General features: G+C 39.0%; 1 protein-coding gene across 4 annotated transcripts in view; it reads left to right on the forward strand.

Moving 5' to 3' along the window:
- The window catches only part of MTX2 (metaxin 2), a 47,944-nt gene that overhangs the window by 15,765 nt on the left and 11,351 nt on the right, over positions 1-20,828 (forward strand). For 3 of the 4 annotated variants that reach the window (XM_005300451.5, XM_042860699.2, XM_042860700.2), the window contains exons 2-3: positions 3,101-3,148; positions 4,130-4,176. In XM_005300451.5, the coding sequence (XP_005300508.1) occupies positions 3,101-3,148; positions 4,130-4,176 (95 nt within the window). Of the gene's footprint in view, positions 1-2,940; positions 2,971-3,100; positions 3,149-4,129; positions 4,177-20,828 lie in introns of those variants that run through there. The other variant, XM_065561904.1, reaches the window with a different exon arrangement.

The following is a 20,828-nucleotide window of genomic DNA, read 5'->3' on the forward strand; positions in this document are numbered from 1 at the left end:
TTGATCTCCTGCAGAAAACTTTCAAAATTGGGTATATGTCACATTTGCTTTTCCTCTGCCCCATCACTACCATGGTGGCCTTAGTTAGCTGAAGAACTAACATCTGGAGACCAAAATAATCTAGTTGCTGAAGGATAAACTGGATTTGACTTCATTAGTGCACAAATGATAAGTTTGTGTAGAGTTATTGTAGCATTAATCAACTTGATGGATTGGAAATATGACAGAACTGAAGCAGCGTGTAATATTAGTGCCTATTATTCTACAAATTATGTCTTCACCTACAGAAGCCAGGAGTCATGCTGTACATTAAAAATACTATACTCTCTCTCCTGTTATGGAGACACATGGCATCTCTTTAAAGATTTTTCCTTGCTGTCATAAAATAGGGGATCTAGTCTCCCTGAGCAGTGGATTTTGGGATTATGACTAATTTTAAGTAGTCACTCTAATGATACCATTCTGAATTAAATTTCTATCTTTCATAGCTTGTCATTTGTCAGATTTATATTGTGGTATTAAACCTCTGTACAAAGCAACATATGAAATGACTGCATATAGGGTGCCCACAAGATACAGGGTGAGTAATGGAGTAGTGTATAGGTGTTTAATAACATAATTCTCAGTCAAGTCAATGAGAATTGTGCAGGCCTTTGAGAGTGTACCCTTTGTATTGTAGTTTGGCTACTCTTCAAGCACACTTGGCCCAGTGTGCAAGAATCTAAGGTAAATCTTATAAGATGGTTCTTTTGAGATATGAGTAACAGAATATTGTTCCAAGTTTGTTGTTTACTATCCTAGGCCAGATTTCAGTGACCAAAGGCTCTTACCATGTGATGAGTAGTCTGTGAGAACTAAACTGATAGTCTCACTCCAATTCTTGCAGACAAAGGTCCACATCACCCAAGCACCATCACACCTAGCAGAGAGGTAAACACTGTTGTTGGCGTTGCCCTGGACTGAACGCAAACAGTACTACACTCTTACTTCCTTGAAGTAGTTACTCTAGATCAGGATTTGAGATATATTGGCAATGCAGTGTGGGAAAGTTTGCAATACTATCTGGGCTGTATCTGTGCCCAGTCTGTTTAGGATTGCGTGAGCACATTTGTGGCTTAAAACAATTATTGCACCTTTCTCCCTGAAGCTATACTGTGCTCCTCCACACAACTGAGGTTGGGAGCTTAGGGCTATATGTAATGGTTAACAAAATTAATGTGAAGTCCACAGCTGAGTATATATACCAGATTTTAAGATGACAATCCTTTTTAATATATGGGATATGATTGAAAATTTTGAACAGGACATCCAGGTTGTCACAGCAAAAAATAGGTACCTTCACTATTTGCCCTATATTGTGTGCATCTGTATCTTCAGTGAAGGAGCTTCTTAGCACATCTCCTAATGGAAATATGGTGTCTACATCCAGATCTGTATTGAGATTAGGCTTCATTTTGAGGTCAATTTGGTGTTGAAATCTCATTAGACTTCCACCCCAAATGGTGGAAACCACACAGATCATTTGATTTTGGTGGTACTCCCGCCTCGTAGCATGCAAGTAGTAGTTGGTCCATTCACATATGGTGGTCATGTCACTAAATTTCAACATTTCTGTGAGCCTGGACTTCTACTGAATTCAAGAAATGTAATTTAAATACATTATTTTAACAGTTGGTGCCAGGTACACTATGTTGTCATCTTTTTTTTTCTTTAAACAAATAAGAGTGTATTTCATCTCAAGAATTATTACTCCAGGAAACAAACTTTAATGGATGGGTTTAAAAGCAATAAATGCTATAAGAAAACATAAAACACTTTGTCATGACACTTGGATGTGATTAGTTACCTTCTCATGCCCATACTGGTAGGCTTTTTGTGCTTGATGTTAGGGTAGTGACCTTTGCGAGATTGTGTATACATTATTACAAGCTTTACAATCTTGTCTAACTGCCATAAAATATAAAGTTAACAGTGCAGAAGTAGTAAAAAAGAATATTTTAATTATGAAATCATGTGGTATTTTTCTTTAGAGTTCTGAAGGCTAGCTGATACAAAGAATGACCTTTTCTTAGCCAGTGGCAGGCTTCTGTTTTGATGTACATATAGTCATTTGTAGACTTGAATGCTTTTTAAAAATATTTTTTATGTGAGTAGAATGAATTTTAATCACAACTAGTCAATTTGATTGAAACAAAAAAACTTGAATTAACACCTTAAAATGGACATACAAGATGTATTTGACAAAGAAATGTAATAGTTCATTGTAATGTCATTTTGTCTGTTATCTAACCACTATTAGCAATAGTACATTGGTAGTGATGATTATTTATGCTATGCCAGAAATTCACTTGGTGCATGATTGATTAAATACACAGATTCAACACACAGATTCTTAGTTGGAATATCTTGCCTTTTTGAACAAATGATAGTCTTTCAAAAGAATACTGACAAATATCAACTTCGGTCACATATTGTGTGTGGCAAAATAAACCTTCAGTACTACCATCTACTTGGTGTGTTGCCTTATGAAGTGCCCAAACACTTAGCCTGGTGATTTTGTTATAGGGGGTGCTGAATCAAGAACCAACATTAAAACAGCAGAAAACTTTTTGTCCCAAAGCAAACCCTTAAACTTAGTTTTGTAGGTGCCAGTTGTGCCATCTCTCTTCTGCATGTCTGTCCTGTTCTTATCAGAATTCTTTATCTTACAGCTTTTAAATTACTTGTCTTGTGAGTGGGCAGAATGGAGCATAGTGTGTTTTGATGCGAATGTGTACAAGAACTCTTACAGTTAGGAAGAAATTTGCTACTATGGTTTTAGAGCTGTAAGGTCACCCTTTGGCATAATTTGAATTTAAGGAATATTGCAGCCTTCGTTTTTGGGAGGAATCAGATTTCTCTTTTTCTCCCATCCCTTTCCATTCTCTGGAAAAAGGAGAGCAGTGTGAATAACAGTGGGCCGTTTTTAAGGTAGGTCAAATTTTGCATCAATGGCTCTAAAATTCTAATTTCTGCTCTAGGTAACATTCATGTTCAGTTCACGTCCGCTAGCATATTGTTGGTTGGCTTGCTTAATTATGAATTTCTTTTCTTTCCGCAGCTGCAGAACCTTGGCCTGAAAATGCTGCATTGTATCAGCAACTGAAGGGTGGGTACATTATTTTCTGCAATTAATGATTTTATTTTTAAAAACATTAAATATACAGTAATATAATTAACTTCAGGGAAAATAGAAACTGTTAAGAAGAGATTTCTTTGTGTTTGTCTGGTCAGAGGTTTTAGCTAAGCTTGCATCTGCCAATATAAACCAGCTATTCATGGCCTATAAGGTCCTTGGTTTATTATTGACTCATTATATTGGCTGCTGTAGGCAGTGTAAAATGATGTGGTTGCAGGCACCGTTGGCAGATTTACTGCACCAATAGCTGAGGCAGCAGATTTTTGAAGTCTTATGGTAAAGTGGGCTCTCAGTAAAAAGGAACTGTTAAAATGTATAGGCTAGGATGGTTCAGGCTCCCTTTAGCAGCTCTTCATATATCATCAGATCACATTATGGCCCCCATTTGGGGCTCAGCAGCCTGCTACAGTTGTCAGAAGACTGCAAAGTAATGAAGACTAATAGGTAGCAGCCTTAGTCTTCTAAGCATGGAATTTTTATTGCAGCGAACTTGTCATCTTTCTTTTGTGTGACAGACCTAGACACAGTGTGCAATATTAACTGCAAGCTGGTTTTTTGAGGATTCTGAATGCTTTTACTTTTTAGCTAGAGGAATTATGAAGATGGTATTTTATTTAACTTTGATTAGTAGAGGAATAATTGGCTTAAAATTGAGACCCTTTTTTGTTTTTTTAGTTGGGGTTTCTAATTGTACATCTCTGGTAAAATAAGATAAATGGGAGGGCATTTCTAGAAGAAATATTCCTGGTATATTTTTGTATTCATATCTCATGTTTTGCTGTCCGATAGCATAACATACAATTAATGTAATGATGCATATATTCTCTGTTGAAGTATTTGCCTTTTTAATTTATATACAAGAGATTTAACACAGACTGTTATGCAGTTACACGTCAATAACTAAACAATAACTATTTCTTGTAATTATATTCTTTGATTTTCTTTCTACAGAGGAGCAAATTTTGCTTTCTGACAATGCATCTTCTCTTGCTGTCCAGGTAAAGCATCATCTTTTCTAAACTAGATGTTAAATTAAAATATTTCTTGGAAGGATTAAATCGTAAATAAATTACATAAAAAGTATTCAAATGACATATTTAGAAATTTTCTAAGTACTTTGTAGATTTAACATTGTATGTTCCTGGACGCAACATAATTTTCAAAGTTGAAATTATTCCTTTTATTCTTTATCATTGAGGTGTTATTGATTTTGTTTTTAAGAATCCTAATATTAGTGCCTATGCATCTGTTAATATTTACATCTGTCTACCTATTTATAATTGGAATTGGACACACTACTGGCAGCTCCTATTTGACCTTTGTTGTCTTTCCAGCTGTCATCCACCTTTTGGATTGCTTAGGGAAAGGTGTCCTCCCAAAGACCACTCATTATATGCTTGTTGGTCACATTATCCTCAAAGCCAATATCCCCAAAGCGCAAGGAATCCAGTTCCACTATATGTAAGAGTTAGAATCCACTGTATATTTGTACACTCCAGTGTGTGTTAGAGGTAGTCCATATAATTGACAAATTTAAGGCTCTAATCTGCTTAAAAGTGCCTTTGTGGCTAGAAAGTCCATGTAAACTCCATTAACGTGTTAAGTTCAGTGACCCCAGAGGCTGCTCTTTATTCTGAGGAGACACTTTCCCCCAGTAGTAGAGAGGGACTGGCTGGCAAAAAAAGTTTCCCATCCTCCAGAGCAACTCTAGTATTGGCTGTGGAAGAGGGTTGATTCATTCTCTCACTTCTACTTGTTCCCCTGTGTGGTCTAGTCCATTGCACAGCTAGTTAATATAGCCTTTTGGGGGCTTATGTATCCCAGAAGGCTGCATCTCTTTTGGTCAGAGTGGGACCATTAGAGATATCATGTAAAAGGTCACTAACCTGTATTTTGTAAAAGTGCCAATCAAAACTTCAGGATTCTTTGGTCACTCTAGCAATCCTCTAAGGACCCTATTCTGTCCAAAATATATAATACATTTTTTGCTGAGAGTCTGGAAAATACCAGTGTTCCTTTGGTAATTTCTCCCCCCCCGCCCAAAGTATCTTGTTTCGTTAATAGGTGGACAAATTTTCCATTTGTTTTGAAAAACAGATGCTAGTGTTTTACCCCCCTCTCTCTGTGGTGCAGTATGTTTTAAATAATTCCTTACAGTGGGAAGAAATAAGGTGTTTTGTTGAGCATTTGATCTCAATGTTAGCTTTAGCTCCAGAAACCCTTACTTTTGTAGTTCTCATGAATCTTTTCTCTCTATCCATCAGGGTTACGGGTGTGGTTTTGGTTTCTTTCCAAACAAAACAGAAGTTTCCTTTTCTAATGTAGCCTTTTGCTTGACCATTCCAATTCTATTGTTATCCTGCACATGTCACTTAGATGATATATTAACCATAATATATTAAAAATGCCTGTTTTTCTTCAATATTCTTTGGCTTGACAGCTGATAGTAGCCATGACTATAAATATGACTTTGGTAGATATCTGATTTAAACTTTATGGAACAATTTTATTCTGTATGGGGGAATGGTATCAGTTTAGAAGAATCTGTATTAGGAACACAGTTGTGATCTAAAAAAAATAGCTGTCCACAAAATGTAAATACTAGGATGCGTAATTAAAAAAAAATGCTTAATGATCAGGCAATTTTAAAATTAGCTCACCCGGCATACATTGCATTAGGCAACATCAAAAATGGGAACAGTTATATCTTTTTCTGATGAATTGTGTGCGTGTTTTTAAGGAGGGGTGTATAGGCATGTGTTGGGGTAGGAAGAGAGGAAGCCAATACCTGAGACTTCTTTCCTCAATATATTCTTATACAAGCTGCCTTTCTCTTTCTCTCCAGTATCTCTCAGCCACTGACCTATGGTACATGGATTTCCCTTAGACATAGCACACAGGTTGTTCATTGCTTGTTTGGGCTTACGCATGGTGAAGATGCCTCGAGTTCTGTGTTCCTCTGATTAAATAGGTTTGGTGTGTGTGTGTGTGTGTGGTGGGGGGGCTGCTAGGAGATCCTTCAGGAAAGATGGTTTAGATAAAACCCTAAACTTGCCATAATTTGGCTGTCACCTACACCAAATCCTTCTAGAAATCTCCTTTCCATCATAGCACCTCTTTATGATGTCTGCCTTGGCAGGCTCGCAAAGAATAGATGAATAAATATATATATCTATAAAAGGGCATGACTAATGAATTACTAAGCAATTAGTTAAAATAAAAGCTGACCACAGTCTTTACAAGTGGTAACACTACCATGCATCTAGCACAGGGGTGAGCAAACATTTTGGCCCGAGGGCCACATCTGGGTGGGAAAATTGCATGCAGGACCATGAATGTAGGAATGGGACAGGGGGTTGGGGTGTGGTAGGGGGAGTGGGAGGGGGTGCAGTGTGCAGGAAGGGGCTCAAGGCAAGGGGTTGGGGTGCAGGAGGAGTGCGGGGTGTACAAGGGGGCTCAGGGCAGGGGTTTGGAGTGCAGAGAGGGGTGCAGCGTGCGGGAGGGGGCTCAGGGCAGGGGGTTGAGGTGCAGGAGGGGTGTGGGGTTCAGGAGGGGGCTCAGGGCAGGGGATGGGGTGCAGGGTGCAGCAGGGGGCTCAGGGCAGGGGGTTTGGGTGCAGGAGGGGTGCGGCGGGGGCTCAGGGCGCAGGAGGGATGCGGCAGGGAGCTCAAGACAGGGGGTTAGGGGGCTCAGGGCAGGGGATTGGAGTGTGGGGTGCGGGCTTCAGCCCAGCATTGCTTACCTTGAGTGGCTCCAGGGTGGCAGCAGCATGCAGCGGGCTAAGGCAGGCTCCCTGCCTGTCCTGGCCCCGCGCCACTCCTAGAAGCTGCCAGCACCACATCCCTGGGAGTCGGGGAGGGCTCGGTGCGCTGCCCTTGCCTCCAGATACCTACCCTGAAGCTCCCATTGGCCGTGATTCCCCGTTCCCGGCCAATGGGAGCTGATGGGGGCAGTGCCTGCAGGTGAGGGCAGCATGCGGAGCCCTCTTTTCCGCCCCACCCTCCCAGAAACCGCAGGGATGTGGTACGGGCTGCTTCCGGGAGCATGATCTAGCATGTCAGTTTCTGCTTGGCTATGGAACAGATACTGTGGAAAGAAAAATAAGTTCTGTATGTGTGTGTGAGTGAGTGGTTATTGCAGACATTTTCTTATAAAAGCTAAAGATTCAGTATAAGGAATTGATTATGTACATATTGAATGGAGTTATATGGCCTATTTCTTGCACATTGCAGTGCAAACTTAAAACTGGGTGTATGTGACAGGGGGTAACCTTTTTAGAAAGTGATATGATATAGTCATTATACTGAATATTAGTGCCTTCTTATGTTTAATTAAAAATTCCCATTGTGGAACTCCTATGCTGATCCTGCTTGGAGGTGTATATATTTGGGTAACCTGCAATTCCTGAAAGTAGATTTAATTGTGAATTGCTTGATCTTTCACGGTGTTTGGTGTACACCACTTGTCCACTAAACTAAAGTAGCGTATTATACAGTCCTATTGGAAATGAAGATAATTTGATCTTATGCTGCAAATCTTGATACGAAATGTCAATTTACTTTCACAGCAAAGAAATTCATATAAAAGGAAAATGGTGTAATTTCAGTGATGATTATCCTGCTACAGGGTAGAGAATGTCAGACGTAGAATAAAGTCTCTTTTCTTCCCATGATATGTGCAGCCTTGCTGCCATTAAAGTTAATGAAAAATTACATGCACAAATCAAGATAAGTGATATGACTCAGTGTTCCTATCATCTTCCTCCCCAAAAATCATTTCCCTCGCCTTATTTACGATGGAATTTTCAAGTACTCAATATTCCTGTTTTTCCTTTCTTCTGACTATAAAAACAGTATCTCAATAGCTAAACCTCAGTATATCTAAAAAGGAGTGGATGTAGTTAACAATGAAAACCATTAACAGAATATTAATCAATGACATCCTAAATACATACAGTATAGTTTGTGTGTGTATGTGTATACACACACACACACACACACACACACACACTACTGTATTATTGCAAAGAAGAACATTTTATACTCCCTAGATAACTCCCTCTGGCAAACTGCAAATTTGTTGATTTTTAAAGCAGTGGTTTTCTAATATATTTTTATTTTATTTTATAGACCAGTGTATACATGCAAAATACTCTCCTGGTCTCCCCTGCCCAGCCATTTATTTCATCCTATGGACAAATAGAAAGGACTCCACAGACACCTAGCAATAAAAATAAAGATATAATTTTTGTCCCCCAAATCCTTCCCCAGATATGAAACTCTCATTTAAATGCCTCAAATTTTACAATTTCTGCCTGCTGTATTCTGTTGTACCTTAAACACACACTCTAATTTTGGAAGAAGAACCTTAAGAATTTGACAAAAGGATTTTGTGTTGGTTCTCTGTGGTACCATTTTACTGTTGTGAGGGAGAGCAGCAAAATGGAAATTACTAACACTCAATTTTAATAACTTACATAATACTATTTAAAAACTCTTATTTTTAACTGTAAACTCTTCAGGATGGTCTTCCTCCAAGTTCACATAGCACCTACCACATTTGGGCCCCAGCCCTTATTGACATTACTGCAATACTAAAAAGTAAAAGATGGTGTTTTCCAGTTCCTATATTTTATTTCCTTGTAACAGCCTGTATGTTCTCAAGTCAATAAGGCATTTTATTTGTGAATCACGTATGTAATCCATATAATGACTGAAACACATAAAAGAAGAGAAATTACAGAATTAAAACCTGACCGAATAAGGGCTATTTCAGTGATCTTAAGTAAGTCTGGAAGACAAATTTATTGAGACCTCTGTAATACAGACATTTAACAGTCAGGGAGAAACCAGAAGTGGGGCAATTGGATTTGTGTTTTTTATGAATCAATGGGCCTCAAACAAGGGGGCATGGAGGGTCTGCAGATAGTATTCCAGCTTGTGGGACGGAATAGCAGACAGGCTGCTTTGCCTGAATCTAGAAGTAGATTCTGTCCCCACAATCTCCATGGTGTTTCCCACACAAAATTCAATTACTCAGACATTATGCTGGAAGGAAAAGGAGTGTGTGAATTTTGCTCAAGATGCATGGGGAACTAAGACCTCTTTAGTATTCAGTTCTAAATTCCAGAAGTGAGTGTTCTGTTACATCCTTATATAAAATGTGAGGCTGATCTTGTATGTATTGCTTTAAATACTATGTGTATTGTATAACAATGATCCTATATTTAGGTTTCCTAATACTTTACATTATAAACGATTTTTGTAACCTCTCTCTCTCTCTATAAAAATGTTATGTACACAAGCCTAAACATGTTGATATTTTAAAACCTTCAGGCAGGTACCACATAGTGTGTGGTACTATCTTGTGGTTTCAGAACATATAGTGAGTGATATTAAAATCCAGTATCAGTTGCAGAAACCATGCATTTGGTCTATGTATTGCTGCAAGAAGGGGGCTAGAATTGGCTAGTAGTATTGCATCGAAGAGGGACATTTATGCAATAGAAGTTTAAATTGCCCAGGTTAACTGCTTATTTACACAATTATTTGATAACTTGTTGAGGTAAATCACCCATGATTGATAGTTTTTTGCAGGCTTGTGATATTAGCATATGAATTGTGTAATTTTGTTTTTGAAGCTAAACAGTAAGCTGAATTTTAAGTTGTTGCCCTACACAAAACAAAGATTCAGTAGTGAAATGAAAATCCGACAATCCATTTTTAAACAGAATAAAAGCTAAAATTCTTCATGATGAGAAATACAGTATCAACATAATTGATCTAGCATCATTACTTTGTAGCTGAAAATACACTTAAATCCCTAGCCATGCAACTACAGCATGTGAGTGAAACATCTTTCATATAGTTCTAAGATGAAATTACCCCTGAATGAATAGCATCTTCATTTATCTTCAAAACCTCCTCTGTGCTACCAGTGAATCTACTCTTTCCACATTCTACAACAAGAATTACATTATACCATTATAGCAGTGTTCTGCTGCAGTGTAAAATAGATTGTTTTGGAAAATGAACCTGGCTTTGCTATAAATTACATTCACAGGTACAAAGGAATTTGTTATTTTGTTTAAAATAGTCGCAAATATAATTAAGCTCTTAATTTATGTTAAACTACAAATGTGGCCATTACCACAACTGGATTAGGAATTTAATCTGTCACTCAAAGAATGATACTGAACAGTTTTCATTTGTAGCCTTAGACACACTATTTCAATTACAAGGTCTGCAGCTGTTTGATATAAAAACTGAATTATTTTGTAGATTTGTTCATGGTTTTTCATTTTAAAAGACGTCCCTTCAATAAGGGGAAGAATAATTCTTCAGTTGTCATCACAGATTCTCCTTTGTGTCTTGATGAAACAGAATAAGAATGAAAACACAAATCTCTTTCTTCACAGTAGCATTTGTGAGTGCTTTTAAAATACTAGTCAATGAGATATTACTTACAATGGTTTGGACTTAATTATGAAACTGATAAAGTGCATCTCCTCTGAAAGATGCCTGGAGCTTGTCATCTGAAAGTAGGGTTTTGCATACAGGAATATAGAACGTGAACTGTCCAAGCTCTGGAATGAGAGGGTGGGAGGTAGTGATTCTGACCTTAAATACTGAAATCTTGATATTATTTACATCCAATTGGAATTTATGCTTGGAGTATTGTGTTTAGTGGGTGTGTGTTTTCTGCTTTGAGATGGAAAAAACTTATTGGATGAGTCACTAAGAGATACTCTGGAGTAGTAGTCACATTGTCAACTTAAAAATAACATTTATGTTTGAAAATTTTTTTTTGGTATCTGCTAGTGTTTCAAGTAACATCTAGGATGACTAACTGAAAGGCTAAAGAGAATAAACCTTCTATTTTGTTTGTTTTACTTTGTACATTTAATAGGAGTGAACATGAACTCTGTGTAAGCTTCAAAGCTTTTCTCTCTCACCAGCAGATGTTGGTCCAATAAAAGATATTACCTCACCCACCTTCTCTCTCTAATAGCACTGTATATAGGCATTTTCATTTCCCATCTTATGCCCTAGTATGATGACATCAGTCTATTGCATAGTTCTGAGGGGAGTTTTCAAAAGCAGCAGCAAAGGTGAAAATGGCAGGCATGTGTGAGCGTACAGAGAAAGGAGAGGGATTCTGAGTGAACTCTGCCGTGTCCTCCTGGGCCTCCCCAAATCCCTTCTGAACATTAGCAATGTGTGCAGGAAGAGTATTCTCTTTATTTTTAATGCTAACCAAAATTCAACACGTGCTATTTAAAGGGAGCTCTATCAGATAATTGGATTTTCTGAAATTGGGGAAATAAAACAAGTTGATGGTGTTAGTTTAAGCAATGTTGTTGTTATTTGTTGTTCTTTTAACTGAATCAAACAGTGTCCCATTCAAATTCTGTCAATTAATATAAACTCATATGTTTTCTTAGTTAACAGTTTTCACCTAAAATCAAACTAAATTTACAGGTGAAACCCATTTTCAAAAGCTCATACAGAGGCTGAAAACTTATTTTTTTTCCTGATTATTAATATTAAGAGACACCCATGTGCTCAGTAGCTTGACATTGTAAGTCACTATATAGGAGCATCTTAGAACTGACTGACACGGGTAACAATGCTGTTTTGACAGGATGTGCCATCTCCCTTGATTAAAATGAAAGACATGTGAAAGAGGTTTATTAGTTTCATAATCCATGTCATGTTAAAGCTTGACACGAGCCCTTTGCATATTTGCTGTTAGTTCATTCTCTTGCAGTTAAAATGCACTTTTTTGTTTCATACTGACATTCAAAATAAAGTAGATACACTACTACTGTTGCTACTACTAAGTGGAACCAAAAATGAATATGAAATCAGCAAACTAAGGTCCTGTACTGGAGTACATTGTGCTGTAGGAGATGGATTGTTTGTCTGCTACAAGCTTAATAACCTTAACCACAGAGAGGACAACGTACCTTCAGTTTTAAGAATAATTTTTAATAGAACCTAACCTTCAGAAGCTATATTGATCATATAGGACTTGCCATACTGGATTGCACTGCAAGTCCACGTTGTTTGGTGTTCTGCTTCTGGCAGTGGCCAATATCATTGCTTCAGAAGAAGGTAAACCCCTCCGATGAAACCCCATGGGATGAGTGGATAGGGAAGGAATTCTTGATGTCAGTGGCAATAATCTTATACCCAGAAATGTGAGCTTCGATTACTGTTATAGCATGCTGAACTACAAATGCAGTCCATAAAATCGAGTCTTTTTAAAATCTAGACAGAATGTTTGGCTTGATATCTTCCTGTGACAATGAATTCCACATTGACTCTTGTAGGAAGTTTCCTTTTCTTTTATAAGTGTCCTGGACACTAGTATTATTGCTTATTGTTGTAATACAGGCTAGGGAAATAAGGAGAAGACTGATCAGTTTTCACTTTATTCTTCTTGATTTTAAATATTTGTTAATCTACACCAGCTCTTATGGCCAGATGCTAATAAGTCAGAAAAAGACATTTGCCCTTTCTAAGCTACCAAATAGGAGTTCAGTTTGCATTTTGAAGCTGTGCTCCTTTTTCTATTGGTATTTGAGTATTTTTGGCTGAGGGGGCTAAGACTTCCCTAGAGGGGGACTTGGAAAGCTATGAACATTTTTCCTGACTAAAATAGCTGTGAAAACTTTTTCATCTGAAGTTATGAGTGGCAGATGTGTTGCAAGAGGTGACTCTGCACTGCGTTCACTCAGAGTAGAGTATCTCCCTTAAAGAGCTCATTGGCAAGATTGCTAAAATTTGGCTGCTGCATGGGTAGTAGATCCATGCTGAGGTCAGTGGATGTGTGCAAATGCTACATTTTTCCTATATGAGGTTCTGAAGGTCTTGGGGGAACATTAGGTTTTAGCCTGCAAACTGAACCCCTCTTGACTTGTAAAATCATTTATGGGGGGAGTTGAATGCACTCTTGATAGAGATTAATGTTTCCCATTAGAGGTGTTGGCATCTTTTCAACAAGTGATTGTTGTGCCTACTCTCAATGAACTATCTTTTGATATTAGTCATCTTCCCAATTATTGCCCAGTTCCTAACCTTTTGGGGGCATTTTTTTTTCTTTTTTCTTTTTTAAAGAAGGATTTGGCAAAGCAACTTTTTGAGTCGTCTAGAATCATCAAATTTCCTTGGCCCTTTGTATTCTGGATTTAGACCTGAATATGGGACAGAGCCTGCATAGGTTTGGTTGACTGATCTCTGTTAATGAATATTGAACCAATAGATATGTCTGCCTTTGCTACCATTGACTGTGAAGTAGAACTGATGTGTTTGTGGACCTTAACAGAATTGAGTGGGAGTGATTCCAATCTCTTCTCGTTGAAAAGTCCAAGAGCATGTTGGGCAATCCCCTACTGCCACAAGGGCTCTTTTGTAAAAGATGAAGTAGAATGCCACCTTGTCACCCCTCCTACTCTTCATATATGGAAGGAACCATGGCGAGAAAATGAGACGCTTGGGGCTGCAAAGTCATCAATAGTCTATTATTTTTTTATTCTCGCTGGTGTTGCAATGCATTCCAGTTTAATATCATCTATACACTTTTTGTGCTGCTCACTCCTGTTTAGTCACTAAAGAAGATGTTAAATAAGATCAAGCCTGACAAAGATCCTTGCATTGTCCACTTGATCCTTCCTCCCAAATATCCCCATCTCAATACATTGTCACTTTTTGTGCCTCTTTGTTTGTGTGGTCTTTGTCTGTTTTCTCTCCTCATGATTATTCAAATCCAGCCAATTTAAACTAATTTGGAATAATTTCCCCAACACCTAATCAAATGCTTACTAGAATCCAAATATATTGGTCTACTGCTTTCTCTTCATATAATAATGTTTACTGTATCAAAAAAGCAGTCAAAATTTTCTGGCAATAGATACCTATAAGCACATGTTGCTTGTGATTCCTTTACCCTCGAATTATCTAGGGGATAACATAATTGTCATTTACATGAAAAGCATTAACTGTGCTTAACATGTTGTTAATTGTGGTTTTCAATTAAGTTTTTAATGCTCATAATTTCCCAAGTCTGTCAATCACATTAATACAGGAGAATGTGAAAGTTGTTATAGTGAAATAAATTGTCTAAGGCTATGGCTATACTTAAAACACTACAGTCTGGCACAACTGCAGCGCTTCAGTGTATACACTCATGACGGCGACGGGAGGGTTTCTCTTGTCTCTGCAGTTAATCAACCTCCCTGAGAGGCAGTAGCCAGGTCAACAGATGAATTCTTCCATTGACCTAGCGCTGTATACACTGGGGGTTAGGTCGGCATAGCTACATCTTTCAGGGGTGTGGATTTTTTCACACCTGAGAGACGTAGCTATTCTGATGTAAGTTTTCAGTGTAGACCAGCCCTAATATTTATGAATGGGTGGTGGAATCTGGGAAATTGTATAATTGGACCCCTGACCTCGGCCCTCTCTGTGGCTAGGAGTAGTGTTATTTCCTTTAACAATTGTCACAATACGTACACCACACATTAAGTCACTAATGCTTAGTTTATTTAAATTCTCATGTTTTTGTCAGAACAAAGTCCTAGCAAATAAATAGTTAAGGAGGATCCAAGAGTACCCCTTTGAAAGTGATGATGTCAATAGTGAATACCAGTATGTCACTGATGTTGTGATGAACCTTTCTGGTATTCCCCTAAAAAAGAAACTTTTGTTGAGGTGCAGTTAAGAGTTGTAGCTCATATCCTTGTTTTGGGTGTAAAATTACCGTTCAAGAATATTAGTAGGTTTTGATAAGTCCACAGATTATAGCACTGCTCGTCACATGTGGAGATGACTCTGTAATGGTAGAGTGTGAAGGTGGAATATTAAAAATCTTCAGCACTTTAAGTTATAATGTTAGCTGTGTGTCTAATGGCACATACAATAAGAGTTCTCAGCACCTTACAGGTTAATGTCTCTATGAGGAAGAATGTTTATAAATTCTTGATTAGGAAGATATTACACAGATTGTGAAAAATGTGTCAGTCACCTCACCGCCCCACTATGAATGGTGAATGACCATATTAAGGGCACAAGAGAAAACTATCCCACTGCATAGGAAAGATGGTTCCCAGAGAGTAGTTATCAGTGGTTCACAGTCATGCTGGAAGGACATAACGAGTGGGGTTCCTTAGAGATCCGTTCTTGGTCTGGTTCTGTTAATTATCTTCATCAATGATTTAGATAATGGCCTAGAAAGTACACTTATAAAGTTTGCGGACGATACCAAGTTTGGAGGCGTTGCAAGTGCTTTGGAGGATAGGATTAAAATTCAAAATGATCTGGACAGACTGGAGAAACGGTGTGAAGTAAAGAGGATGAAATTCAATAAGGACAAATGCAAAGTACTCATAGACTTTAAGGCCAGAAGGGACCATCATGATCATCTAGTCTGACCTCCTGCACATCACAGGCCACAAAACCGCATTCACCCACTCCTGATCAGTTGCACACATACAAATTGGGAAATGACTGCCTAGGAAGGATTACTGCAGAAAGGGATCTGGGGGGTCATAGTGGACCATAAGCTAAATATGAGTCAACAGTGTAACACTATTGCAAAAAAAAAAGCGAACATCATTCTGGGATGTATTAGCTGGAGTGTTGTAAGCAAGACATGAGAAGTAATACTTCCGCTGTACTCTGCGCTGATTAGGCCTCAACTGGAGTATTGTGTCCGTTTCTAGGCGCCACTTTTCAGGAAAGATGTGGACAAATTGGAGAGATGAAAGGTCTAGAAAACATGACCTATGAGGGAAGATTGAAAAAATTGGGTTTGTTTAGTCTGGAGAAGACTGAGAAGGGACATAAGTTTTCAAGTACATAAAAGGTTGTTAGAAGGAGGAGGGAGAAAAATTGTTTTTCTCAACCTCTGAGGATAGAACAAGAAGCAATTGGCTTAAATTGCAACAAAGGAGGTTGGACATTAGGAAAAACTGGAATAAATTGCAAAGGGAGGTTGTGGAACCTCCATCATTGGAGGTTTTTAAGAGCAGGTTAGACAAACACCTGTGAGGGATGGTCCAGATAATACTTAGTCTTGCCACGAGTGCAGGGGATTGGACTAGATGATGTCTCAAGGTCCCTTCCAGTTCTATGATTCTATAAAGAAAGCCAGAGTTGTCTCCTTCTGGCTCTGGTGCCACTAAACATGGGGCCTCAGGATCTCTCCCCTCCCTCGGGACTCTCCTTTGCCATCCTCTTCATGGCCCTGGCACAGCCATACAGAGATTTGGAGCCTCCTCTAGCCCTCGCCACCCACTGCCTATAATTGAAGGCAAGACCAAGGCTTGTTGAGATCTGATGACCCTGCTCGCACTTGTAGAGGATGGGAGTCTGATAGGTTCGGTACAGAGACCCCCTTGGGACTTCCACCTGATGTGCTGAGACTACCTCTGAGCCCGTTTTCCCTGCCAGCTTGGGTCTTCAGAACCCTACCTTGTTGAGCCAGACACGCCAGTCTGCTCGAACACAGACCCAGGTCAGAACCACATGCCCCAAAGCTGCAGACTTAACTGAAAATGGCTTAGCAAGTGCTCCTGCCTCTAGCACCCAGACACCCAGCTCCCAATGGGATCCAAACCCCAAATAAATCCATTTTACTCTGTATAAAGCTTATACAGGGTAAACTCATACATTGTCCACCCTCTATAACAATGATAGTGAGAGATGCACAGCTGTTTGCTCCCCCAGGTATTACTTACTCTGGGTTAATTAATAAGCAAAAAGTGAGTTTTATTAAGTATAAAAGGTAGGATTTAAGTGGTTCCAAGTAATAACAGAATAAAGTAAGTTACCAAGCAAAATAAAACACGCAAGTCTAAGCCTAATACATTAAGAAACTGATTACAAATGAAATCTCACCCCCAGAGATGTTCCAGTAAGCTTCTTTCACAGACTGGACTCCTTCCTAGTCTGGGTCCAGCAATTACTCACACCCCCGTAGTTACTGTCCTTTGTTCCAGCTTCTTTCAGGCATCTCTTGGGGGTGGAGAGGCCATCTCTTGAGCCAGCTGAAGACAAAATGGAGAGGCTTCCAGGGCCTTTTATATTCTCTCTTGTGGGCGGAAACCCTTTTGTTTTTCTGTGCAAAGTCACAGCAACAAGATGGAGTTTGTAGTCACCTGGGCAAGTCACATGTCCATGAATGATTCAGCTTTTTGCAGGCCAACGGCATTGTTTAGAGGTTAGTTTAACCGTTCCCAGGAAAGCTCAGATGTGAATTGGCATCTCCCAAAGTCTATTGTCAGTTACGTGTTTCTTGATAGGACTATTCTCAGTAAGTGCCCATTCTCAAGAAGCTGACCAAGTGCTTCACTGAGGCTACTTAGAATCAAACACATAGCCAATATTCATAACTTCAAATACAAAACTGATACACCCATACAGACAGCATAATCATGACCAGCAAACTACAACCTTTCCATAGACACCCCACTTGACCTCCTCTGTACAAGACCTGGTGCAACCATAGGACCCTGGTTGCAACAGTGATCTATATGGTCACAGTTCATGTCAGTAACATCACAGAGGGAGCCTACTAAAGCTTAGGGAAAGAGGAAACCATAAGGATCCTAAGGCTTGTAGGATGGGGCACTGCAGGAGGGAGGATGGATGGATGAATGAATCCAGTTAATTTTATCTGAAGCTAAGATCTGGCAAAATAAGAATTAGAAGAGCTATCTAATTCTGATGGTCATTGCTGCTTGTGTGATCAGCTTTAATTTTGTAGAATTCCCCCCCCCCCCCCCTTGAAAAGCCTCCCTAATTATTGGCTTACATTTGTGAGGTCTATCTCTGCAAGGAAAAGACTATGGCTTGATCTACACTACCAATTTGTCTGTATAGCTACATTGTTCAGACTTGAAAAGGTCAGTGATAGTTCTTTGGCGTACAATCCTATCCTTGCATGTACCACTACATTTAAAAGCTTTCAGATGACTTGCTTTGCTGCACTAACTCCAGGATAATTCAGGCACACTTTCTTTAGAACCAGCATTGAGAACAGCACATGGCAGCTATAAAAATTCACCTCCGGCTAGATGTAGAATCCTGAAGTTAATTTAGTGCCCTATTGCAAAGGGAATTACTGTGGCAAGCCTGGACAAAATTAAACTTCAGCTACTTTTCAAGAAGGAAATAAACAGCTAGGGAGTAAGAGCATGGATTTGAGGTGTGATAAATTAATTTAAGAATGTTTTGCTCCTGAAATACAACCTTTCTCAAAGCTGTCATTTGAGATGTACACTGTTAGCACTATAATGTTCTATTGCTGATTGAATGCTATTTACATTCCTGCATGCCCAGATACAGCTTTGAAAGCCATGCAAAATTAGTAACCTATGTATATTTCACCTGCATATTGTGTCTAAAATTCTGTACGTACTCCTACAGTACATAGAATCTAAAACCAAATTCCTGTTTTTTAATTAGTTCATAAGGTAGCTAGTACATATGGGGCCAATACTGTCCCCAGGTTCAGGAATGTTTGTTTGTATTTGGGGTTACATTTAGGCCCTTCTCTAGTGGACCTTGCATATCGGGTTTTTTAAAGTATGTTATACACCAGTCTTTTTAGATGACCTTATGGAGAGAGAATGGGCCCATTTGTATGCAAAGGTACGTAAAAAAATACATATAGTCCCAGAATAATTAAGAACGGAAATTCAAAGTTAAGACCAATGCCCTATACATTAAAGGCTTTTATGATTTCTAATAGCTTATTTGGTATTGGGAGGCTTATGCTGAATGTTTCAATCCGTTTTTTAATAAGTTCTGTTTTTTTTTTATCTTATTTCCCAGCCATTGCTTCTGCTTCCTGGTTGAACACCGGAATTAGGGCAGGATAGAGCAGAACCAGGGTGTTTAGGCAGAAGGGGATGAGGATGAGACAACAGTCCTGGTGCTGTTTTGTGGGGAATGGAGCTGAGCAGAGGAAAACAGGAAAGGAGGACTGCCTTTGACAGGCAGCTGAGTGGCTGTTTTTTGTTTTTTTTGCAATGATGAGAGCAAATGGGTGAAGATATTTTTATCCCTGAGGTAGGACTGTTACTATATAAGAGCTGGGCTCTCTAGGAGCAGCATCTCCTCATATCTCTTCACAGCAGAAGGGAACCAGATGAGTTTAAGGATGCTGATTCAGTATCTTGGTGCAGTGGTCAAGGAAGAAGCTGGTTCCTTGCTGTCCCAGCTGTCCCAGCTCCTGGATGTCCTCCGGCTGGGAATAAAAGGCTCTTCTTCCTGCTGCCTACTCACTGTGTGGCTGGAGAAACAGTCATCCAGCAGTCTGTGAGGGGACCTCCTTTCTGTGTGTCTCATTCAGTTTCTGTGCTTTTCCTAACTTTCCAGTGGGTTGCTGGTTATCTTCCTTAACTTCACTCTTCCCCAGCCCTACCAAGATCAGTTGTCTAACTTTATTCTTCATTCCCAAACTAAACCCTTGGAGGAGGCTGAATGAAGTGGAGGGAAGGAAATGCTATTAGTTTAGATGGTGTTTTAATATAGTCTCTACTGATTTGAGACATACTCTTCTAAGCTCTCTGGCATCATTCTAGCCACAAAACATGAGAGCAAAATTTCCCCAGCCTCTGACTTAAATCAGGAGAAGGAAACCAGGGCTTGGAAGTGTGTTCTTAAATTTATCCTAATTTCAATATTTTTACTAAAGTAAAATTATAATAAAGAAAGAAGAGTTGTTTGGCCAAAAATATAAAGCTGTGTATTAAACTTTACCCCTAGTGCCTGACTATTGCAGAATATTTGGTACATTAAATCACACACTGATGGCGCACTTGTGCATAGCGGGCAACAGGGCAAGTGCCAGTTTAAGATTTGAATTTTTCTTAATTTATATGACAATCTTACCTTTAGTTAGTTTATTTTCATACATGTTAATTTGTCTCTTAATACAAGAAACATTTCATTCAGTAGAGTTGAGACAACTGCAAAAAATATACATGCCTCTCAGCTTGGGATTGTTTCCAAAATAAAGGTAGAAAAGGACTGTTTTTCTTTCCTTGGGAGTTGTGTACTTTGAACCAGAAATAGCCTTTTTCACCTTGATCAATAAGTCAAACTGTTCTGCAGTGGTTCAAGTACCGGGCAGACTTGTAAGAACCAGGGCACAAACCCCAAATTGGTTGTGAGTTCTATACTTAGAGCTCCTATAACAGCCTTAACGTGAAGTCACAGACAGTCCCCTAGGTTACTCCGATCTGTCTTGCCACCCTGATAAACCCACCTTTGTGATAGATGGTCCCTTACACCAAGGATCACAGCAATAGGCAGATTACTCCCAGTCCCAAGGGACCAGATGCTTACCCTAGGTCAATTGCACCGTAGGTCTCTCACCTAAGACAATGCTTGTAGCCAATCCTGTAATAAATTATTGACAGATTTATTAATACGAAAAGAAAATGAGTTATTTACAAGATTAAAGCAGGTAAACATTATACACAAATGAATTACAATCTTAAGTTTCAAAAGGTAATAGAAGCTTCAGTAATAAGCAAGCTCTATATGTCCTTTGGGGTTAACCCAAGCTAAGCAGCTTGGGATTCCCTGCTTGTGCTTAGAAAACCTTGCCCCCTAGAGTCCAAGCAGCATTGAGATAC

Source organism: Chrysemys picta, chromosome 11, assembly GCF_011386835.1.
Source record: "Chrysemys picta bellii isolate R12L10 chromosome 11, ASM1138683v2, whole genome shotgun sequence".
Classification (NCBI taxonomy): Eukaryota; Metazoa; Chordata; order Testudines; family Emydidae; genus Chrysemys; species Chrysemys picta.